Source organism: Schistocerca serialis, chromosome 7 (genome assembly GCF_023864345.2).
Source record: "Schistocerca serialis cubense isolate TAMUIC-IGC-003099 chromosome 7, iqSchSeri2.2, whole genome shotgun sequence".
NCBI classification, from domain to species: domain Eukaryota; kingdom Metazoa; phylum Arthropoda; class Insecta; order Orthoptera; family Acrididae; genus Schistocerca; species Schistocerca serialis.
The window spans coordinates 569,200,444-569,227,024 of NC_064644.1; the positions used below are offsets into that span (position 1 = coordinate 569,200,444).

At 37.7% G+C, this 26,581-nt stretch overlaps 1 protein-coding gene across 1 annotated transcript in view; it reads right to left on the bottom strand.

Moving 5' to 3' along the window:
• Positions 1–576: 576 nt before the first annotated feature.
• Positions 577–26,581, bottom strand: part of LOC126413256 (lachesin-like) — a 325,953-nt gene continuing 299,948 nt past the window's right edge. Inside the window, exon 7 of the mRNA XM_050083157.1 lies at positions 577–723. Within this exon, the coding sequence (XP_049939114.1) occupies positions 577–723 (147 nt within the window). The remainder of the gene's footprint in view (positions 724–26,581) is intronic.

Genomic DNA, 26,581 nt, shown 5'->3' on the forward strand with positions numbered 1-26,581 from the left:
CACCACCATTATGAGTATGCCTGTAACAGACCTGATGTTCGCCGTGCCTAGCTGACGTGACGTCACGAACAAGCGCAGAGGCCTTCCTTTGAGTCGGTGTTGACATAATTCTAGTTCCACCTCAGTTGGGAATGCCTCCGGAAACATAAATCAGAAGAGGCAGATGGGGACTGGACCCTCGTTAACCATAAATGCGAGTATACTGCCTTAACCATTTGGCCAGCTCAATTGGGACTTACGGAAGAAAATACGCAAAATAAAAATTTCCTGAACAAGACATTAATTAACAGGACTGTAAGCGAACTCTATAGACGAATAAAACGGAGCTGTACGAACTTCACGATAAGGAGACTGTATTTTCTTGGAAATGTAGTTATCTTTTACAGTTTCTCCTTCCGGTAAAACCGGCGTCGCTGTAAGAGCTACACGGCCGTGCTTCCGCGGTGTGACAGTCGTTTTGACAACTGCGACGCGGCCCAAATTAAAAATAAATATTGGTTCTGCGGAGTGGATTTAGCGTGACTGATTGGCGGTGGCGCTGCGTCATGTCGCGCCGCGTGCGAACCGCTGCGCCTGTTACCCGAAATAATGGAAAACAAACGGCGGCGCACTCGGCGGCAGCCGCAGCTGGGGGCTGCGGCGTCTGCCGCCGCCGCCGCCGCCGCCGCCGCTGCCACTGTGCGGAGAGGTCCGATGCTGAAGACACGCGTCCGGGCCCCACACCTCGTGAGCAGAAATTGCAACAGTGATCGGCCAAAAAGATTACGAGTACTGCATTACGAGAGCCGCGTTCCTCAGAGAGGTGATATTAAATTTTCACATACGTTAACGGGTTTCAATATTCAACACCGTGGAATCTCAACATTTACTTAGAAAATTTCTCAAAGATGAATAACTAAGAAAATGTCCACGACACTATGGAGAAAGTATGTTTCTAAATACATAATTTCACTATTTAAATATTCCTACCGTACAATCGATAACATATTTTTCTGGTTGTCGCGGAGATGATGTAACGTTACCTCACTTTCACCGAAGATGTGAGCTTGTTTCCCCTGGCGTCACGAGTACTCAATATTTCTTGCTCTCTGGTTCAACTGTATCTATTCATTACTACAGTAGCGCTTGCCATAAAATGAGACACAAGACATTCAGCGCTACCTTCCGACAGCAGACTTTGCTAATCAGCGCTCATGAAAATTATTATTCCAAGTGGAAAAATGTGTGTTTTTTCAATAATAGAATAAAGTTAACTGAAGCAAAGCGGCGAGCCACAGTATTGTAATGTAGACGAAGGAAAAAGGAAATCACCGCTTTGGCATGCCTAAAACAACGACATAACCTTTTTGAGAAGACTGGGAACAATGTCAACCCAGAGAAAGGACGAAGTGTTACACAATATTTTAAACATAGCTGCACAACAGCAACGGTTTCACGCAATAAAATTATAAACAGCCGACCAGTTACAATGGATAAAGAAATTCTTTACGTAGGTTTCGACAAATATAAATTTGTCTTCCTTACCCAGGTTTCGACAAATATAAATTTGTCTTTTCAGAAGGTACCAATTTTACATTAGTAATGACTAATGTACCATCGCCGTTTCTACAATTGTCGGCATTGATCCATGTGTAAAAAATAAAATATAGCCCTAGAATTAGGGCTTGTCACGTAAATATAAAATAGCTCCTGGATCTTGCTACCTTCTGAAGAAGACAAATTTACATTTGTCGAAACCTAGGTAAAGAACTTCTTTATCCATTGCAACTGGTCGGTTGTTTATAATTTTTTTAAATGTTACACAGTCAAGTAGGCAAAGTTAACATGGGAAAGAAAGGAAGAAAATATGGCAGTGAAGGTATAGAAAAAGGATAGAAATCGCAGTTGTCTTACTTAATACCCTTACTGATAGGAAAGTGCATTTGTTGTCAACACTTCTGCATCACATTTTATAACATTAGTTCCGTGCCATCGTCAAGATACACCCACACACACAAACGCATTTTGCGCTCTCAATCACAGACCAGCATGAAAAACCAAATCAGCATGTACCACAGATCCGCGATCTTGTTCTCCTATTCCTATCTCTGTAGTCCAGAGCTTCTATCTTGTTCTTGAAGTTCACTTTGTACTCCAGAGCTTCTGCCTAGTTCTTGTCGTTCGATCTCTGTACCCCAGATTCGCCATATTGTTCTCACAGTTTGGCCTCTGTACTCCATAGTTTCTGTCTCATTCTTGTAGTTCTATCTCTGTACTACAGAGCTGCTATCTTGTTCTTGTAGTTCGATCTCTGTACCCCAGATACCCCATCTTGTTCTCACAGTACTACCCCTGTACTCCAGAGCTTCTGTCTTGTTCTCGTAGTTCGGTCTCTGTGCTCCAGATCTGTCATCTTGGTCTGCTAATGTGATCCCCAAAATGTTACAACATCAGTTCATTCTGTACACCCCAAAGCCACCATCTTCTTACAGTGCGATCTCTGTACTTGACAGCCACCATCTCGCTCTCATGGCTCAATATATGCACGAAATGAATGAACACTTAAGTTCTTCGTTTGTGTGGCTATTTCCACTGTATAAATTAATGGGAAGTTGTCATATAGGTTTGCTCATGCAGGCTCCCATCTCCATGATATAGTGCTCACTTTATTTATCACCTTCGACCAGTTTACCCTCTTCGACCAGTAATGCCAATTTATATATTGCATTGTAGCTTGGATCGAAATATATGCTGAATAGCTGATATATCAGCATCATTTATTACCTAGTCCAATGCCCTAAACGACGCATTGATTTTCGCGGATCTTTTTTCAAGCTTGCTTCTTACTTATCTTACCTTGGAGATGGAACACAAGCTCGGATTATGGAGAAATGGAGAAGGAAATCGGCTGCGCCCTTGCAAAGGAATCATTCTGACATTTGCCTTAAGCTATTTCGGGAAACCACGGACCACATAAATTACGATGGGTGGACATGGGTTTCCACTGTTGTCCTCCTGAATGCTAGTCCAGTGTGTTGAACTCTGTGCTGCCTCACTCGGATAATTATTTTAGTTTGGCTAAAACTGATACACCACCTGCCAGAGTCTGATGACCAGGGCAGAGTGAATGCGCTGACTGGAGCCTGGCTTCCCACTACTGTAATGCGAAAATCCCAGCCACTGTGATTGTGTGACATACCAGACACCCCGTGTAACACTATCATTCACAGTCCGATGACCGGGCCACAGCGTTTGTGGCGATTTAGATCCTGACTCTTTACTGGAATTTCTGTTTTATTACCTAAACATATATAGGTTAACTTTGAAGGTGTCACAAACAGATTTTACCTTCATTATGTATTTTAACTTTTTGCGACAAAAACATTTAAAGTTATAGCCATTTCTCACACCAAAATCAATACCATTAAAGTTGCAGGTGATGCCATAACTGATGCAGATTATGAGCATGTGATGTCTGTTTGGCAGTATTTTAATATCTCTGACTTAGGGGAATATGCAAGAATTTACTTGGAAACAGATGTACGCCTCCTTGCAGATGTCTCTGAACAATTCTGGAGTGTAAGCCGGGTCAACATACAGTTTGGATCCTGCTTACTAGTTCACCACACATGGGTTATTAAGGGACAAAATGTTGGTGTTATTTGAGTACAGTATTCGTAGAGGACACTTCCAATGTATTTTTACATACGCCAAGGCTAACTGTTCAGTAGCATCACAGATTCAAGTTACATCTTATACTTTTATATTAACAATTATACAGGCATGCCACAAACAATTTTTACATGTTGGAGAGTTATGATAGTTGGTGCGTGATAAATTCGACAGAATGTATTTTTCAACTGTGGCGGAAGGTCCTGCTGTAGAACACATGTTGCTGGTAAGCTTGGTGTGCCGCGCGGGATTAGCCGAGCGGTCCGAGGCGATGCAGTCATGGACTGTGCGGCTGGTCCCAGCGGAGGTTCGAGTCCTCCCTCGGGCATGGATGTGTGTGTTTGTCCCTAGGATAATTTAAATTAAGTAGTGTGTAAGCTTAGGGACTGATGACCTTAGCAGTTAAGTCCCACAATATTTCACACACATTTGAACTTTTTTTTTTTTTTGAACTTGGTGTATCCTACTACATGTTGATCACAGCACTTTGCTGCTGTGTCCTGAGCATATGATTACCTTCCCGAGCTGATGATAAAGATGAAAAAAAAAGAGATACTATATTATGTATTCTGTGAACATCTGGGAATGTCTCAATTTGGATACAGAACTGCTTGAAGTCACCCTTGTTATTCAATTCACCCACAGTTCTTGGTTGATGGAACATATCGCTTTAAACACCAGTGGAAAATGATTCTTTTTTGTGCATTTGAGTAAGATACTTATAAATTAACTAGCCGACAAATGCAACATTGGTCAGGCATTGATTTTCCCAATTTTCTGTTAGAAACGAAAGAAAATGAACAGTGTTTGGAGTTTAATGTCGAAAAAATTTCATTTACATTTATTCGTGAAAACATCTTTGAAATTATGAAACTGTACAAAGAAATATGCATAATATGCAAATGTATGAGTAGAGCTGCTTCGCATGTCAACAATGAGATTTTGTGGTGTCTCTGTGGCAATGCCTCTTCATAGCTCTATAGAGGCTGTTGTTTTCGCCTACAACCGTTCGCGATTCGCAGTTGAAAGTCGTCAAAAGCGCTGCCAGGCCTCAGGGATTTCGTTAACTTGACTCGAATGGAGGAGTGTCTTGGTAGTAAGGAATAAATGTATTGAAAGTTCATGCATGGTGTGGCATTTTTTCCCACATATTAGTGATCATGATGTGATATTTCTTTACTAAGTGTGGCAGCACGATATATTTTTGTAGGTGCATTTACCGACATATGTGGATACTGTTTCCAAAATTTATTGGGAATAGTTAGTAGCACAGAAGCAATAAATTTCAACGTCATGAATGATGCAACAGTTTTTCACGCACTTCACTGTTTATGACGTCATATTTCCTGAGCTTTGATAGTTGTTACCCCACAATGACTGTTAACTGACAGTAAGGTATATGTGCACCAAGCTTGGTTGACATCGCTCTCGTTATCATGTTTATCGAGTTATTTGTGAAGGAAGTGTTGAAACCCTGTTATACTCACTCTATTCACTGGAGTGAGAAAGAGACTTTATGCATCTAGAAAATGTTTCTTCTTCCTGTAAGCCGGCCATGATGGCTGAGCGGTTCTAGGCGCTACAGTCTAGAACCACTCGACCGCTACGGTCGCAGGTTCGAATCCTGCCTCGGGCATGGGTGTGTGTGATGTCCTTAGGTTAGTTAGGTTTAAGTAGTTCTAAGTTCTAGGGGACTGATCACCTCAGAAGTTAAGTCCCATCGTGCTCGGAGCCATTTGATCCATTCATCCTGTAATATCTATAACTGTATATGTAACTATTAATGCTTACTGCTCTCTCTGTCTTTTCATAATGTCTGTAACTGAATTGTATATTGCTCAAGTTTGCATTTATTCCAGTCTCCTGTTTATCACTCTCCTTCTCGTCACCTTCCCCCTCCCCACCTCTCTCTAAATCTCTTGCTCATCCCTCTCTCTATCCACCTCCCCCTCGCCTTCTCTGTCCATTCCTTCCTCTCCTCTGTGCTTCTATCCATCTACTCCTTCCACCCTCTGACTAGCCACCTCGTCCAGCCGCCAGTACCCCTTCTCCTATTGCCCCTCTCTCTGTCCATCTTCTCCGCTCCCCCCTCTCTGGCCTCCTCCTCCTACCCTCCCTCTGTCCATGCCCTCTACCACCACCTTTGTCTCTCCAAATTCTCGACTTCCACCCTTTTGTGTCCATCATACCCACCCCCAAGTGGATGTTGGTGCTTCTTACCCACAGGGTATCACTTTTTAGTTTGTAAGTACCGTATTTACCAAGTTTGGTGAAAATGGATCCATAGGGTTGGGTTGTTTTTGGGGGAGGAGACCAGACAGCAAGGCCACCACTCTCATCGGATTAGAGAAGGATGGGGAAGGAAGTCGGCTGTGCCCTTTCAAAGGAACCATCCCAGCATTTGCCTGGAGCGATTTAGGGAAATCACAGAAAACCTAGAACAGGATGGCCAGACTTGGAATTGAACCATCGTCCGTCTGAGAGCAAATCCGGTGTGCTAGCCTCTGCGACACCTTGCTCGTTCCAGATCCATAGGTTTAGGAGGAGCTTTTTACACACGTATTCACCAATATACACATGACAAATACATTTAACTCATTTCACTCATTATTTATGTTTAAAGTTTGTTGCATGTGACAAGTGCTGTCATTCTCATCTACTGGGTGAATTAAATCTAAGTATTTGCTTATTATGAGGAACACTTATATTTCACTACCATCCTCACCCCTTTGATAGGTAAGTTGTTCTTACCCCACAGCGCTTCTTACAAGATGGTAAGTGATCTAAGTTTGGTAGAAATCCATCCATTAGTGTATGAGGAGATACTGATCATGTACATAAAGTTTTATTATATGCATGGATATAAATTATGAATTTTTTATTACATTGATAAATAAAATGATTAATTACTATATATCCTTGTAATTTCTGATAAAGTGGCTTAAACCATGCCATGCATCAAAAGCACCATGACAATAACTTTAAGAATGAAGTGACTTAAATAAACTAGGTTAAAAATATTTCACATGTATTGAAGCTCTGTCTGTCACATGCTGTTGGTAGAGGAAGATACAATTACTTGAAATATCGTAGTACAGAGACACCACATATGTACTATAAATACCCACACACATATACTCTACAGCCTGTAGAGGAGTTGTGGCGGTCGGAAGGAGTGAAAAGATCGATACCTGCAGGTAGCTTGTTCAAATCAACTCGCAGAAGAGTTATGGGAATAGTAAGTGGGCCCATTCAGTGCACTAGGACATAAACGAATGAGCTGACCATGTTGCCTACATAAAAATCAACAACATCCAACATAACACATACATTGGTATAAAAAAGATTAACTAATGAGCACAAAATACCAAAAATAGATAAGTCACAAAAATAATAAATCCTATGGTGGCAAATAATTTCAGTTAAACAAAAAATTCTGGATCATATTTGTACAAAATTCTGAAAGAATTCACTTAGTGAATTCCAGATCAAGAAAATCATTATCATTATTTTTAAGTTTCTTAATTCCCTTATACCACAATTAAATACTACCCTCTCCAAAAACTGAAAATCACAACCATTAATTAATTTCAAGTATATGTTTAAAAATAATTTTAAATTTACTGTCAAACTACATACAAATTTTTTCACCAAATCTAGTTTTCAAATATTCACATCCTATAATGTAACACAATTCATTTACTTGCACCTCACCAATCTTTTTAAAGAAATTAGGACTTTTGCATTATTGAGCTTCTTCTGTAGAACCTCCATTTACATAGATAAAAAACATTAATAAGCTTAAAAGTTATTAACCTTCTAATTGTGGCTAATATGTAGGATGAATTTAAATTTGGCATTTTTGTTGAGAGAAATAATAAATAAAGTGAGAAACACGTTAAATATGATATTTGCAAAGAATATTTCAAACAGCATATAATTATAGAACATGTGAGAAGTATGGATCATATTTTGGTATTAATGTATTAAAATGGACTTGTGAAGAAGAAGAATACAAAAGTGGATATGATAATGATGAGGAAACTAATTTATAAACATAGGAAGAAATAGAAAACTCAAATGCTGTCTCTTTTATGATCTTAAAAATAGAAAATTATCAAGTTGATGGCTGCAATTAACCAAAAATATTAAAAAATTATAGTGAAGCTCATATATTATTTTTAAAGGTTTCTCACTCAATCACCAAAAAATATTAGAAAACAGGGGATACAATAAAAGACAGTCAATAAATTTGTTCCTTAGTTGCAATGAATTTCATACAAAGTTTATTTTTACATTCAAACTTACTTTAATTTTAATTTACAATAATAAGTTTATTGCAGCCAAATAGCAATACAAATTCAAAGTACAGGGATAATAAAAGAAATTGGAAATTTTACATATTGTGATTTGCATAGTCACTTATTGACAGTGTCCTTTTGGTACAGAGTTCTATGTGATAACGTTTGCATATGTGATGGCACAGTTTACACTCAGACATTTCGCTTCGTCCATGATATGACGTGTTGTTGCAAATAATGTGGTGGAAACCATGGACTGACTGCCGTTCTGGTGATCACATGTCTCATTTCGGAGATTTCCCTTGTCCATGTTCAGTCAATCACGGCGCCTGTGCTGTAAAATTCTGGAGGTGTGTCTTCCGTTTTTTCCTTCAAAGTCTTAAGTAGATTTTCCAAAGCGCTGCTGTTAGATTGAATCAGGTTTGTTTGTAGGTCTTTGATGAAGAAGGATTCCTTCGCCAGCAGGTATATAAGTCTCGCTTGTGTTGTTTTGGACACTCCTATTGCTTTCTTTATATTGGTCGCCTTCGCATTTTCTAGTGTCGCTGGGTTTTTCACTGTAAGATGTGGTCTTATAATTTCTATGCTGTACATCAGTATCGGGAAGATTTTTGGCTCTGAATAGTGTTGTTCCTGTCTCTTGGCTAAGGGATCTGATGTATTGTATTTCATGGACTGCCATTATTGCTCGCATTGCTTTCTGTGTTACATGTTTCGTGAAACATTTTGCAGTTGTTTGTATTGGGATTCATAGGTACTTGTAGTCTGGTAAAATCTTCAGTTTTGTCTCCTGTATGAAGCTATCAACTGATGTAGGTGCTCTTCCTCCATTTCTAAGTACCACAATTTCTGTTTTCATCGCATTTATTTCCAAGGCGTGTTCGACAGGCCAGTCTTCCATATCGTTTATCGCTTTTTGTAACTTTGCAATGTGCTTAGCGCCTACTACAATATCGTCTGCATATGAATATGAGACTTAACACTCCCCTCGGGGTATTCTTACAGTTTCATCCGATGCAAGAATAAATAACAAAGGACTCAGTGGATCTCTCTGTAGTACTCCGTTTGTTTGGAGTATTGGCTCCCATATTGAGAGGTAGTCTGAAATCCTGATTTCGTTCCATTGCAATATTGCGCTTATGATTCGTGTCCATATGTTGTTTTTTACTAGGGTTTTTTGCCTTTAATTTTCTGCTTATAAAGTCAAAGGCTTTTGTGACGTCTGTAAATACTACACAGAATTTATCTCTGTCTTGAAGGGCTTTCTGTACCCTCTTTAGCAGTCAGAGTTCCCTTCCTGAATTGCATTTGGCTCTCTGGGAGGTGTTCGTCTGTTGTTTGCTTTATTCGTTCTGTTATTATTTTTTTGAACACTTTGAAAGGTAAGTTCTCTAGAGCTATGCCTCTATATTTGCTAAGGTCCTTGAAGTCTCCTTTCCCTTTACAAAGCACTTTTACTATTGACAGTCGCCATTATTCTGGAATGGTGGCTGTTTCTAAGCACTTATTGTAGAGTTTGTACACACTGGCGTCAGTATGTCGGCAATGTCTTTTAAATATTAGCTATAAAGTCTGTCAGGGCCTGCAGCTTTTTTGTTCTTGGTGCTGTTAACGGCATCTTTGATCTCTTCTGTGGTCAATGGGATCCATTCCAAAGTTTTTTGTGTCATTTTATCCTCTCTGCCCTCTGTTCTCCCTGTTAGCCCTTCCTTGTTCAGTATCTTGTCGAAGTGCGTCTCCCATATTTAGCATACCGATGTAATGCGTTTCAACTCATTTTCTGGAGCATACCGCAATATACGCGTATTTCGAAGCTTTCTCCACTAGTTTCTTTCGTTCTCTTGGTCAGAACGTTCTCTTCTTTTCCTTTAGAGTTTTCTTATAGATATTTCGTTTTTCGGCGTACGTCCTGAGGAGTACACGGTTTTCTGCACACTGCTTTATTTGACGTAGGCTTTCTAGTGCGTTTTTTCTTAGGTTGTAACACACTGTGTCGAACCATTTTTTTTCACTTCTTTCGTACCTGGCATTGACGCCTTGTCTTAGGAGTTCTATCGCTTCTGTTGCTTCCTGTAGTCACGAATTGTCTATTAGCATTTCGATTTGTTTTATGTCATCGTATTTTGCCTCCACTTTCCCGACATCTATTGTGCTCGAAAGCGCTTCTTCCTCTTTTGCTTGTGCTTTTCGCCATGCTCCTTGAATATTTATTTACAGAGGGATACGTGTTGCGTGGTCTGCAGTACAGAGAGGTGATATATTACCCTGATTTGTCCCCTTATTAATGCAATGTGTATTGTACTTTTGCCATTGTGGCAAGTATATGTAGATGTGTTGGTATGTTGGGGTTGTTTAATAGGATAAAGCCTTCTTCCTGCAACTTTTCTACTATTACTTTTGTTTTGTAGTTTTGTATATCCATTCTGCAGTTTAAGTCTCCAGCAACAGTTACTAGTTTATTATGTTTACTCTGGGTGATCAGCTAGCCTTTTCATCTACTATGTCAATTATTCGGTTGAAAGTATGCTGATATTTTTGCAATATGTTTCGTTTCTATCAGCAGTGTATGTTCCTCTTTGACAGTTATAATTATTGATGTTAATTACGGTTTTATGAGACAGTTATTGCTCCACTGGGCCTTCCTCTGTTGCATGGTTCCACAAAGGGGTGAGTGCAGTAAAATTCTGGGTGTTTCCAGTTTTCGGTTAAAAAAGCTTCTGTTAGGACTGCTGTGTAATTTACCTGTATAACGTCTCTTGGAGCTGTGTTCATTGGACTTTTTTGACCTTATTTATTCCACAGGACGATCTTTAAGGTTGCTACTGCGCCTACTTCTTTGCATTTTTTAGGTGGCATTCTTGTGTCTTATGGAAGAGAGACCCGTCTGTTTTCTCGAAAAAGAAAAAAACGTGGTAAACTAAAGCATCTGACAGTGATGCCTGCTAGCCAGAATTAAGATGTATTTGCCTTCTCTAAGTTCTGAAAGGGGCATGCCTACCTTAATGGATTTCTATTACTGTTGCTTGCAAGTTCTTAATTGTAATTTATTGAATTAATTTTAATATCCATAAGGCACTATATTGTAATTCTCTAGAACTACTCTTTTATCATATGTTAATGAGAATTCTTTCTTAACTTGTTTGTTGAATAGATTGTTACTATCAGTATCTCTGGTTACCTGCCTAATTGAATTATTTTAATCACTTCACTCTCAATTAGTCTTATTAGTCTTATCATAGATTCATGACACCACTTTAAATATATTTATGGTTTAAAGAGCAGCATTTAACCTTCATCACTGTGTTTTTATCACTTTTTTCATAATAATAACTTTTAGGTCCAGTTGAAGCCCAATTTGTAATAAATTTACCATCTCCTAATTAACCTATCCATTCACCTAACATAAACCTCTTTCTACATTCATGTATACTAGACTGTTCATAAAAAAACATATAAAATTTTTTCCTAGCTTATCTAACCTATTACACAACCTAAACAAAGAATTTGATATGGTGAATGCTGTTGTAAATGTATTTCTAGTTTTATTATTTTCTACATAATAATCCTTGAAACTGTATTTCATCTGTACCAAATTTTCATTAATAAATTTGATACCTATATTATCTATTCAGTCACTTAATAGTATCAAATTGTTGTAAATCTATAACATAGTTTTAGTCATATTTTTTCATTGTCCAAATTATCTCCATAATGAATTAAGACACATTGCAGAAACATCTCTTTTTCCAGGGTTTTTCTTTATAATACCAAGATTCAAAATCTCTTTCACTTTCTTGACACACATCTCATTGGCTTCAAAAAATAAGTTACTGGTTTCCAGTTTTATTTGCATTGAATCCTTTATATAATTTTTTAACAACATGTTGCTTTTTATCTAAAACTGTATCTAAAATATTATATACTTTTTCCATTGCTTTATTTACTTCATGAGTTAACCAAGTGCCAATAAAACTCCTTTCCTCAGTGTTGTGATTGCATTTATTTATTTTTTCTACTGCACTACTGTCACATAAAGCTAACAACAGTTTCTCATTTTTATTGGTCTTATTCTCTAGGTGTCAATAGGTAACATTTTATAAATCCATAGCATTTTTAGAATAATATCTTGGGCTACATATTTTTGTTTCATGTTGCTCAATATAATAATCATAATATTTTACAGTTGGATAAAGACCACACACATCATCACATCTTATTTTTGTCTTAACATCATCTGCTTTAGCACTCAATTTTATAGTATCTTTTCAACCACAATAAAAACCATCTCTTGGGTTCAATAAGTCAACGATTTCAGGCAACTGTTTTAATTTCTTACGTTTTTTATACTCATTTCACTTAAGCCAATTAGATTTCCGCATCTCCATGAAACTATTTCCAACATTTTGTATTTCTGTACTTCTTGTTGATGTCTTTTGGTGTAGATCAGCCATCGATTCCTTATTTTTATTGTCAATCATCTCAATTTAATACATTTTTACAACAATGTCAGAAACAGCCATGGTACTGATAAACAATATTGCCTACTGTAGCTCATGCTGTATTTACTTCACCACCATTAAGAGCATGTTAAAAATTATTGTTCTTTTAATCTATTAAACAAGCTATGGATTTTTATTATAATTTTCTTTCTGTTCTTTATTCAATCAAGCAATACAGCAATATTCAGGTCTGTATACAGCCTTACAAAATCCAGCAGTTGTTAGATAACAGAATGGATCTATATTAGGCTATTTCATGGAACTGTTTCCTTAGCGCTAAAGAACCTCTTCTCAAGATACCCTCGTCTGAACTACAGTAATCATTAATTTCTCTCTCCTAATTGAATACATAATTATCTTTACCTATCGACTATGATATTTAAAAATATTCCCCTATCTTTTGGTTTAATAGCATCAGCACAATTATTTGATATCAGGAATTGGTCTTATGTAATTTTTACTTTCACATGTATTAAATAAATGTGTAGTATATATTGGTATTTAATTCTATCAAATCAAATGTTTTTAAGCTGCTAAGAGGGTCTTCCACAAAACTATCACTACTTATAATTTTCAGTTCTAATGCTTTACCTCAAATAATACCGGATTAGTTCCTGTGTAGATAAAATATGGTTTCATTTTATTTTCAACACAGTACTTGAGAATAAGTTGTGAATCGTTATCTTTAGCATACTGAATTATAAATGTATAATTATGATGCTTATCAGATATAATCCAACTGCAAAAGTCATGATTTTCCTTAAATTTGTAAACAGCATCACCACTGAAATTGTGAGCTGTTATTAGATTTGGAATATGTATGCCAATTTCTTGTTGAGCTTCATACTCAAAGCACATGTATTTTCCTGTATGTGTGCAATGAACTTCCTATGCTATTCCCTTTTCACAACAATTAAACTGCTTTCCTGTAGGTACTTTATAGCTTTCCCAGCATTGGAAAGCATAGTAATCTTTGAATTCTTCATTACTTTGAATTCTTCTTTACTATAATTTTAACATCCTCTGACTATAAATCTTCACCAAACTTTCTTTCACAAATATCACAACAATTAAACTGCTTTCCTGTAGGTACTTTATAGCATTCCCAAAATTGGAAAGCATAATAATCTTTGAATTCTTCATTACTTTGAATTCTTCATTACTTTGAATTCTTCATTACTTTGAATTCTTCATTACTTTGAATTCTTCATTACTTTGAATTCTTCTGTACTACCATTTTAACATCCTCTGACTAAAAATCTTCGCCAAACATTCTTTCACAAATATCGTCTTTTTGCAATCTGTATTGCATATAACATTTATGATTCTTAATTTTTACTATTTGTTTACAGTTTATAACTACCTCAAAACCATATTTATGTTCTGTATATCTCAAACAAATGCGCTTACATTGTCTAATTTATAAACTATATCACAAACTTCTTGGTAATTTTTTTTAAGTATTCTTCACTGTAACATCTATTACTGTTTTTGCAATATATCTTATTTTCCTCACTACTGTGTTAAGCACCATTGAATAGTATACATATTTTTCTCTCTTTTTTTACAGCTGTGCTTGTTCTTCTTGTCGTATAGTTTATCATATATATTACGACAATATGACAACGATAAGAAAGCTGACATATGTCAATTAAATCAAACTGGCTGTTATTTTTATCCAGATGTATCTTCATTACTTTTTGAGGACCATGACAGATAACTGAATTGAAATTCTCAAGCAGGCAACATTGATTTAGTATCATTTTGGGTAAATCCTTCTTCATTATACTCTCCTAACTGACTATATAATATTAGTTAACTCTTTTTGTAATTTGTATGTATTTTCTATCCAATTTTCTTGATTTCATTCTCAGCTAGCTGATTTGTATGATATGTTAAAGCCACTATTATTGCTCCAGGACAACATACACTGTCATTATTATTAATTCTTGTGATACACTTTTTTCTTTTTATTATCAGCTAAATTTATTATATTTTTATACCACTACCTTTAGGAACTGGTAAAATCTGAATGTTAAATATAGTGTCTGCTATATCAATAGACTATCTCTGATTTTATTGTACAAATATTGAATAGATTATTTCATATTAGCTAATGACTTACAACATAATTTTGGATTTGTGGATATTATAATTTATCTCATTTTCTAAAATTAGTTCTCTTTTTTCTCACTAATGGTATTGAGTTTACTGATATTAGCATCATTGAAGACAATTTTATGGTCAACAGACTAAGCTTTATCTAATTCATTACATTTAGATTTTATTTCTTTAATCTCAAATAAATCGTCTTTAGACAATTTGTCCTCTTTTTCTTGTTCAAATAGTTTTCTAATGAACTGATAAATTTTATCTAGTCTCACTATTCTGACTTTTCTTGGTGGTTGAATTTTTTTCAGAGATATTGTCATCAAATCTGTAAAAATAATTTACACTCAGTATATGTTTTGTCTCTGGTCTAGTTCTTTTGAATAATTTTGGATACTAATTAATTCTGATTTCTTTAATTTGCTGTAGCCTCTAATACCATTATATTTAGCTAAATTTTTGAGTTGAATACTTTCACATTATTGAAACTTCTTGAAGAAGGTGGTAAATTATGTGAAATAATTAAATCAATTAAATCACCTTTTAAATGGGCTATATACTATTATATTATTCTTTCCACAATAATCAGCAAGTTGTGCATCTGTGAATTGCCTGAAAGACTGCTCCATTTATGTAGACAAAAATTGATCACATTTTTGAAAAATTAGAGTTTCATAAAATGGTAAAACTGTGGCGAATATTTAAATTTCAGTTGCAGTTATTTTTATGACTGTTTGTTACAAATTTATTGTGACGGTTTTTCCAAATATTTCTTCTCCATGTATACAAGTTATTTTTCTTTTTTGTCTATCTTGTCATTGACAAATCATGCACCTACTTGAGAGCTTGTCTGCAGCTGCAGGATTTAATAAATACAGCTAAAATCTTTAATTGTTTGGTAATCAATACTTTTTTGTTAAATTATAACATCATTTTTCATAGTTAGTAATATATTAGAATGTTCATCTATCAGGGTTCATCTTAAATTATTTTTAAAATATTTGAATGTGACATAGTTTCCACACACACAGATAATTAATTTACTGTAGCACATTTTTATTATATCTGGTAAGATATTCCTGCCATGAATTCTTGTAGTATCCTTTGCATATTTGTGTGACTGTTTTAGGCAGACTCTTAAGGAAATTACAAAACCAGGTTATTCAAATAAATAATCAGAAACTTTCCAGACCCACTTCTGAGATCGATAAAAAAAATATCTGTCAAAGAATCTGAATGATATAAGCTAATATTTAAATTTAATTAAAAAAATTGTAAATACAATAAATAGTGTCAATCTCAGTTGGGGTACATTTGCTTGTATTTCAGAAGTATCTATGATGAATATTTTTCAGAATAACAACATGCCTTCTTCTAATAATAAACAAGTGTTTGTGATAATTGATAAAGAGAATAATCCTTGGTTTAAAGCTAAAGATGTTGCTGAAATATTAGAATACAAAAATACAAATCAAGTCATTAGAAAAAATATTGATGAAGATGATAATATTATTTATGATAATAACAACCCTATCTGTCAGATGGGTTTAAAAGGTGAGGAAAAAAAGTGCTATTTTCATCAATGAATCTGATTTATATTTTTAAAATTCATCATCAAAAAGAAGCCAAACAATTTAGAAAATGAGTAAGAAATATAATTCTACCATATATCAGAATATAGGGTGAATATGAACTACAAGAAACTGTAAACTGCTAAGTGTAGTAGGTGGTGTAATGGAGAAGAAGAACGAACAAATTATTTACATTACCACATCTGGGCAGTATGACAAGAAAAATTATTTTAAAATTTATTATCTAAAAGTGTATTATCTAAAAATCATCTTTCATGGAGATTATCTGGTTATAACAGTGTAATAGCTAAAGAAGATAAAATATTTTATGTCACTGTTGTATAGTTCATAATGTGAATTAGCTGTCTTCAGCAACCAGTCAAGTAATAAAATAAAGGTGGATGCCTTGGGAGTATGTGTGATCAGATTATGTATTATTTATTTATCATTTACACCAATGGTTAGAAGAGTTAGTGGATATGATAGTGATTAATAATTGGGATTCTCATTTGAGAAAACAAGATTTTTACACAAAAAATCAGATGGGTTGTGGATAGCAGAAGTTTGCTCATTGCTGTACCCTCTACCTAACTTACGATAGTCACCCATAGTGCAAAATTTTCAAAGATAGAGGGATTTTATGAAATGCAGCAGGCAAATCTGCATAGCAGTTTCATTAAAAATAAGATTGTGTCTGTAATTAGAGGATAATATCAGACTTAGTTAAATAGTGAACATCTTTATTTAAATATGTAAAGTCATAGAGACTGTAAATTTTGAGATCTGTTTAGTCTCATTTCCTTTCAATTCACGCTGTGCTGGATTCAGGAGTTTCTGGATTATTTAGGGTGTGTGGGAAGGCACAATACATTGGATTTGAAATGGGGCAGACAGAGAACGCAACGAAAAAACGGGTCTTTTCCGTGAGAGCAGGCCAGTGCCTCAGGGGAAAAGGTATTGGTTGTTGTTACTTCCTCGTCTTGCCCTGCCTTCACAGTTGGCAGCAGTGTGCCAGTTTTTTTAGCTTTTATGAAGATCAGTTATTTAGATAGTAATAACAGTTAGTTTAGTACAAATTACTCACTAAATAAATGTATCAGTGCGTTTTTTAAACTTACTATTAAAGGTATCACTTTCGTTTGTATGTTAGACTAGAAAACGCGAAAAGATCGTAAGGTTGGGTTGTAATTGTAAATTTCTTTCCGTTTTGGCACAATTATCTTACACAATTTCGGTTAATGATCCTGTTTTTCTGTTCAACAATTTAATTTGAACTTGTCCATTCACTGTTATGTATATATTTTCAGAAAGTAGCATAAATCTTAATTTGTTTGATTTAGAATCTTTCGCACTACTCGGTTGTTTACGTGCAGTTGCGTTCAATAAAGTTACATTCTTTTGTGATTAACATAATTTAATGGATACTGCCGTTGAATGAGTATTAAGCTCTTATTCCAAGCAGAAATAAATAACTTTTTACAATGTATCATACACCTAATGTGCTAAAGTGTGTTAAGTGTAATCTGTGTCGCAATGCGTGATAAGTGTGAATATTGCTGTAGGACAGTCGAAGAGGCAGTGTTATGTATAGACTGTGGGTTGGAATTCCACTCGGGTGACTGTAGTGAGAGGAACTGAATGGGGAACTGAGCGAGACTCTCCCATGGAAATAGAACTGTACGCCCGTACACTTTGTGAAAGAGAGAGAGAGAGAGAGATAGAGAAAGAGAGAGAGAGACAGACAGAGAGAGAATTGCTGAGCAGGAGGTAAACATTTGTGCCCTTCAGGCTGAAGTAGATCACGCGAAATTTGAACTAGAGGGATTGAACAGGAAAAAAGATCTGGGGAACTGGGTAAAGGTAACAAGCTGTGGGTGAAAGGAGAATTGCTGTTCAATTTATCTGCATTTGAGCTAACAATATCGAATAAATTTGACTTGGTACCTGAAGTAGGAGGGGAAGAGCCTCACTCTGCTGTGGTGCACTGCAGGGTATAGCAGATTTCTGACAAAGAAGCTTAGTGTAGGCCGGTACCAAAAGAGAGTAGGAAGAAAAGTGCCTTTCTGCTAGGAAGTAGTCATGGTAGGGCTGGAGGCCAGATAGTGCAGGACACATTAGGGACAGGGGACCAGGTTACAAGTAGGTGATAGATGACATACGGAATTTGTGCAACGGTTTTGACAAAGAGTATCATGTTATTATAGTTGGTGGAGCAGGGAACAGCCTGGCTAAGAACAGTATTGCAGCATGAGGGGTGAGGTGGATAAAATATGAGTAGCAACTACACACGAAAATGTGAGATTCTGCAGCGCCATGACCAGACCTGGGTGAATACTGCTGTGAGCCATGTGAATACTGAGTTGAGCAGGCTGCAGGTGGCTGAAAAAAAGTCTCATATAAGTGCTGTGCCAGCTGCTACAATTGGGAGACGGGAATATACTAGATAAGGCCTACACCTGAGTAGGAGACGGAAAGATATGTTGACTGAGCTTCTTGCAGATACTATTCGGAGCCATCACACAATGTAAGATCCCTGTGATTACTGGTGTCAGGGGGGCACCTTTTTAGGTTAGAATTAGGATTCAGACACCAGTTTTGAAAGAAGTGAAAATAACAGACGCGCATCACAAGATACAGAAAAGTGAGGTTAGCTTATTTCATGAACATATTAGAGGATTGAGTAATATGGTAGAAGAGTTTCTTGTCCGCTTGGAACATTTAGAGAGCTCTGAAAAGGTAGACATCATGTGCCTGTCTGAGCACCACATAACCACAAGGTTAGATAAGTTACATATAAAAGATTACACTACTGCTGCTTACTCATGCACACATAACACGGGAAAAGGGGTTGTTACATACATTAGGACAGAACACAAGTTCAAGAACATTGAGGCACGTAGATTTTGTAGTGATCAACACACAGTAATGCGTGCCTGTGAATTAATGCTGAAAATTGGTTCACTTTTAAATGTAGCTGTATTTAGATCCCCACTGGGAATTTTTGAACTATTCATCAGCAACCTGGATTCCTTACTGTGCTATCTCTCAGACAGTTAACAGTTTACAATCTGCTGCGACTTGAATGCCGATTTTCTAAGGGATTCTGACAGGAAAAATGATCTGGATACCTTATTTGGATCCAGAATTTGATCACAGTAGTTAACTCTCTAACATAGATGGACAAGACAGTAAGATTGATAATGTTTTCTTTGATGAAGCTCGAAGCACAAAAATAACTGTTTGCCATAAAAAACTGTTCTCTCTGATCTTGGTGCACAGATGCGATAAATAACATAGCGCCTTACAGTATGGAAATCAATTACAATAATTAATGACTGCGAGACAAATGTTTTTAAGAATAGTTTACAGGAGACGACCTGGGACGAAATTTATAATGATGCAAACGCTAACACGAAATTTAATCTATTCCATAATAATTTCGTACCATTATTTGAAAATAGCTTTCTGCATAAGCTAATCAGAAATGTCACTAACAACCACGTAAAAACGATGGATCACTAGAGGGACTAAAGTATCTTGTGAAAAGAAAAAGGAACTGTATCTTTTTCCATGAACAAGTATGGATCCTGCAGTAGCCGCACACTACAAAAACTATTCAAAATTACCACGAAAGATTATTAAAAATCAAGGCACATTGACATAATGTCAGAAAACAGCACTTCCGACAACAGACTTAAGGCTATATGGAAAATACTGAAACGAGAGAGAGGAAAACCAGACATAGAACAAGACAACTACACTACTGAACTGAATGGAAAGGCTATAAATGATGAGGCACGGATAGCAAATGCGTTTAATAATAATTTCTTAAATATAGTGGAAAACATAGGGACAAACAATTCAACAGAAAACCCTGTCTTTCTGAAGTTAAGAAAATTATACATTCTCTCAAAAATGAAAATTCATCTGGTATTGATAGTGTTACAATAGAGAACTAAAAATATGTTCCCATGTAAAAAGCGCACTCTAACCTGAAATACGTAACGCGTCACTAAATCTGGGGGTCACTAAATCTAGGCATTTTTTCAGAGAGACTGAAATATGCCATCGTTAAATTCCACTTTAAGAAAGGTGATAAGAGAGATGTCAATAACTACCGACATGTTTCACTACTGATATCATTTTCCAAAATTTTTGAGAAGGTATATTCTAGAATAGTATCTCACTTTAGCAACGCAGTATACTTAGAAAATTACAGCTTGGGGATTAGAAGGGTTGCTCTACTGAGAATGCCATTTACACATTCATTGACCAGGTTTTAAAGCATTAAATAATAAAATAGCGCCGACTGGCTTTTTCTACGGCCTCTCTAAGGCATTAGACTGTGTGAATCGCAGTGTTCTACTAGGTAAATTGACGTTTTATGGGATTGATGGTATAGCCAGCCAAAGGATGATGTCACATCTAACCAAAATAATGCAGAAAGGTGAACTTAATAATTCGAGCAATATAGTCCAGGGACATAATTCTGACTGGGAGGAAGTGACGTATAGGGTTCTCCAAGATTGAATCTTAAGTCCGATATTATTCCACACGTATGTAAACCATCTTCCGTTTAGTGCACAACAAGCCGAATTAGTTCGTTTTGCAGGCGACACTAGTATTGTAAGTAATCGAAGCATACGTGCAGAAGCAGGAGAAATGGTAAAAAAGTTCTTAAAAGTATCATTGTCTGGTTTTCTGCGAACGGTCTCACCTTCGATCTTAAAAAGACGCAAGATATTCAGTTATGAACGCCTAGAGGTACTACGTCAGTGATATGTGTAACACATGGTGAGGAAATAATAAGTTGAAAACTGCAGCCCGCCGGAGTGGCCGTGCGGTTCTAGGCGCTACAGTCTGGAGCCGAGCGACCGCTACGGTCGCAGGTTCCAATCCTGCCTCAGGCATGGATGTGTACGATGTCCTTAGGTTAGTTGGGTTTAATTAGTTCTAAGTTCTAGTTGACTGATGACCTCAGAAGTTAAGTCGCATAGTACTCAGAGCCATTTTTGCGGAAACTCCAAAATTCTAAGGGGTGCATATTGAGGAGAATTTAAATTGGAGAAAACACATTTTGGAACTCCTAAAACAACTTAGTCCAGCCATATTTGCGCTTAGAATCATTTCAAATTTCAGCGTCAGACTAATCAGTAAGTTGACATATTTTGAATATTTTCATTCAATACCGTCATACGGAATAATTTTCTGAGGTAACTCATCTGTAAGAGAGAAAGTTTTCATTGAGCAAAAACGTCCTGTCAGCGGCAGTAGAATCGTTCGGCGATCAGATTCAAATGCTGGTTTCTCGAAAAGAATGTCGCCTCCCCTCCAAAGACTACCACTTGAATTCCCAAATCATCTCCGTAACACTTACGTGTTGTTCAAACCTACCGGTAACAAATCTAGCAGCCCGCCTCAGAACTGCTTCGATGTCTTCCTTCAATCCGACCTGGTACGGATCCCAAACACCCAAGCAGTACTCAAAATAGGTCCCTCCAGTGTCCCATATGCGGTGTCCCTTGCAGGTGACCCTCTCTTTTCTAAAATTATCCCAATAAACCGAAGTCGACCATTTGCCTTCCCTACCACAATTCTCACATGCTCAGTCCACCTCATATCACTTTTCAACGTTACGTCCAGATATTTAAACGACTTGACTGTGTCAAGCAGGAAACTAGTAAAACTGTAATCGCATCTGTATATCTTTTGTCTTTCTGCAAAAAACCAAAAAATGAAATCCTTAGAAATGTTCAGAATGTAACCGTATGTACAAATTAGTGTGTCATGTGGATGTTAAAAGACTCCTTCCGCATCATTACAATCTATCGTGCAAAATCATCGATGCAACATGTGACTGACTAACTAACTAACCCACTAGCCAAACTGGCGCTGGAGTGGCGACGCAGCAGCAGGGCTGCGCAGCTTTTTCATGTTTTCCGGGCGGTCTTTGCAGGCAGCCATCTGACGATTTTAGTAAGATAACACGGCCTGCAGAAAATAACAGCCTAGCCTCATGAGCTACTCTAGGAATTCCAGAAGGGCTCCGAGGCAAGGTAGCTGCTGGTCACGAAAACGTGCCATTGATATCTCGGCCAGCGCAGCGACCGATTTTTAGTAGTAATAGGGTGTTTCGCGATGTGATTGGCTAGAGATCGTGACGCCTTACTTATGGAGGGATTTTGTATGCACAATGAGGCTCAGTATTGGACCACTGTGTTTTTAATTTCCGCTATTGGTGAACAGGCACGGTTCGGCGAGAAAAGTCAGCAGGGTGTTGAAGTCCGCCAAAAATTTGACGACTTTTTGGGGAGACGTGGTGGAGGTACACATCTAGACTTCTTTCGAAGTGGCTGAGCTGGGCGCATCTTATACATGTCAGCCGCGTACCTGGGAGTCGGCACTCAGCTCATTGTAGCGGACGAGCAGAGGACACACCATCGTCTTCAACCGAGAGCCATTCGCAACGTTCACTGCTGCGGCCGTGTATTATTACGGCCAGTGCGAGTAGCAGAACCTGTATAGTAGAACATTCTCGGTCTGCAAATGCGGAATTCCGTACTTGTCTCGGATTCAGCCGCCTTGTGTTAAACGTGTAAGCTCTGCAGTTAGACACCAGGTTTTTAGTGTGGGCTTAACTTGCTTTTCTAATGATTTTCTGGTGGACATTAGCTTCAGCTGGGCATGCTGGAGTCAAGTAACACAGCTAATCAATTAAAGCCACTAATCATAATTTGTAGAATTTGTTTTTGTAACTCACTTCATAATTTCTCATGACCTACGCATACCTTTGGTATCTTTAATGAACAAATCAAAGCGTTTAAATGAAATATTGTTCCTGTTAGACACCTTGCCTTCAAACTAAATATTCTATGTGCAACCTTCCACTTTCGTATCTATACCTAGGGCCAATAAAATTAACGTCAACAAATTAAGTTGTGCACACTGAACTCATAGCATAGATCTTAAACGGTTATGCTCTGGGTTGGGGTAACTTCCCACACGCAGTAGCTTCGCACCACACGCTCCTGAAACTGCTCCGTCCCAACCTAGAGTCTCAGTAATGCTCATCCTAGTGACTTCATCACTGTCCCTAGCCCACGTAATCTTTACTGTGAAGGGTTCAACTGCTTTTACTCCGCAGGTCCTCACTCCCCACAGACCTATGATTCCTCGTGTCCAATAAAAGTTTATCTCTCTTACCATTTACAACATCTACTGAGCAACCTCGCCTCTGCATACGTTTCTGCAGCGTTGAAATTCACTGGGAACGCCCACCGAAGGATTTGGAGTTCCCCTCTGTATTTAACTGTAGATTATTTCGCCGCTGCCCGTTTCTTTTTACATTCCTGCCATCCTGTTGCTGGTGCTCGCCCGCGCCACATCTCCTACTTTGTGTTTCACGTTATTGCATCAGGATGTGGGCCGAATGCCCACATCTATAACACGCTACTACTGTTTCTATCTCCTCAATCTCTGTAGTTAGCCTGATAGTTGAAGCCACGTCCTCTTGAGCTCCTATCCACGCCCTCCTTGACATATTTGCTGGCGGTCTCCTTAGAAAAGCAATTTATACTCTTTGTCCCACCGTTTGGAGAATAGCTTTCCTTGCTTTCTCATTATCTATCAACCTATATCTGCATTAATTTTCTTTATTCTACTGACTCGTCCTCCCTCTGTGATATCCCAGTCAGCTCTTCTCAAAAGAATCTAGAGCTATTATAGATCTCATAGCGCTGTACAAGACATTCTTTAAGTTTCTGGAATGTCAATGCGTTCCTTAACCCCTCGTGGTACCTACCAAATGCCTCTGCCTCCCCTATAAAACTCAACCTAGTCATCTGCCACAATCGCTCGTCCGGCCAGAAACTCAGTTTTGCGGCAGCCAATAGGTCATCTATAAATGGCAACACATCGAGCGGTAACCAAATGAAAGATGGTGAATCTAAAGAAAGAGCAGCCATAGTGGATGCGGCCCTACCCTCTCTCTCTCTCTCATAGCAACTATATGCCGATGCATCTCTGTGTTATTCATCTTTAACTGCACTTGTGGCTGCTTTGCAGCTAGGCCACAACCAATCACTCAGGTAACGCGATTTTTATCTGTAGTGCCAATATGTGATCCATGTATATTTTCTTGCAGCTATAGAAAAATTAAACAAAAACACTAGCGCAACGTGTATTTTGCACCCAATATGTTAAGTACCCCCCCCCCCCCCCCCCACACACACACACACATGAACTATGGACCTTGTCGTTGTTGGGAACACTTGCGTGCCTCAATGATACAGATGGCCGTACCGTACCGTGTGGTATCTGTTGAGAGGCCAGACAAACGTGTGGTTCCTGAAGAGGGGCAGCAGCCTTTTCAGTAGTTGCAGGGGCAATAGTCTGGATGATTGACTGATCAGGCCTTGTAAAACTAACCAAAACGGCCGTGCTGTGCTGGTACTGCGAACGGCTGAAAGCAAGGGTTAACTACAGTCGTAATTTTTCCCGAGGGCAGCTTTACTGTATGGTTAAATGCTGATAGCGTCCTCTTGGGTAAAATATTGCGGAGGTAAAATAGTCCCCCATTCGGATCTCCGAGCGGGGACTCCTCAGGAGGACGTTGTTATCAGGAGAAAGAAAACTGGCGTTCTACGGATCGGAGCGTGGAATGTCAGATCCCTTAATCGGGCAGGTAGGTTAGAAAATTTAAAAAGGGAAATGTATAGGTTAAAGTTAGATATAGTGGGAATTAGTGAAGTTCGGTGGCAGGAGGAACAAGACTTTTGGTCAGGTGAATACAGGGTTATAAATACAGAATCAAACAGGGCTAATGCAGGAGTAGGTTTAATAATGAATAGGAAAATAGGAAAGCGGGTAAGCTATGCCCAAACAAACAGCATAGTGAACGCATTATTGAGACCAAGATAAATACGAAGCCCACGCCTACCACAGTGGTACAAGTTTATATGCCAACTAGCTCCGCAGATGACGAAGAGATTGATGTATGATGAGATAAAAGAAATTATTCAGATAGTGAAGGGAGACGAAAATTTAATAGTCATGGTTGACAGGAACTCGATAGTAGGGAAAGGAAGAGAAGGAAACGTAGTAGGTGAATATGGAATGGGAGGAAGGAATGAAAGAGGAAGCCACCTGGTCGAATTTTGCACAGAACATAACTGAATCATAGTTAGCACTTGGTGCAAGAAACATAAAAGAAAGTTGTATACATGGAACAAACCTGGAGATACTGGAAGGTCTCAGATAGATTATGTAATGGTAAGACGGAGATATAGGAACCAGGTTTTAAATTGTAAGACATTTCCAGGGGCAGATGTGGACTCTCACCACAATCTATTGGTTATGAACTGTAGATTAAAACAAAAAACTGCAAAAAGGTAGTAATTTGAGGAGATGGGACCTGGATAAACTGAAAGAACCAGGGGTTGTAGAGGGCTTCAGGGAGAGCATTAGGGACCGATTGACAACAATGGGGGAAAGAAATACAGTAGAAGAAGAATGGGTAGCTTTGAGAGATGAAATAATGAAGGTAGCAGAGGATCAAGTAGGTAAACAGATGAGGGCTAATAGAAATCCTTTGGTAACAGAAGATATATTGAATTTAATTGATGAAAGGAGAAATATAAAAATGCAGTAAATGAAGCGGGAAAAAAGGAATACAAACGTCTCAAAAATGAGATCGACAGGAAGTGCAAAATTGCTAAGCAGGGATGGCTAGAGGACAAACGTAAGGATGTAGAGGGGCATATCACTAGGGGTAAGATAGATACTGCTTACAGAAAATAAAAGAGACCTTTGGAGAAAAGAGAACCACTTGCATGAATATCAAGAGTTCAGATGGAAACCCAGTTCTAAGCAAAGAAGGGAAAGCAGAAAGGTGGAGTATATAGAGGGTCTATACAAGGGCGATGTTCTTCACAATATTATAGAAATGGAAGAGAATGTAGATGAAGATGAAATAGGAGATATGATACTGAGTGAAGAGTTTGACAGCACACTGAAAGATCTAAGTCAAAACAAGGCCCCGGGAGTAGACAACATTCCATTAGAACTACTGACAGCCTTGGGAGAGCCAGGCCTAACAAAACTCTACCATCTGGTGAGCAAGATGTATGAGACCGGTGAAATACCCTCAGACTTCAAGAAGGATATAATAATTCCAATCCCAAAGAAAGCAGGTGTTGACATATGTCAAAATTATCGAACTATCAGTTTAATAAGTCGCAGCTGCAAAATACTAACGCGAATTCTTTACAGACGAATGGGAAAACTGGTAGAAGCCGACCACGGGGAAGATCAGTTTGGATACCGTAGAAATCTTGGAACACGTGAGGCAATACTGACCCTACGACTTATCTTAGAAAATAGATTAAGGGAAGGCAAACCTACGTTTCTCGCAGTTGTAGACTTAGAGAAAGCTTTTGACAATGTTGACTGG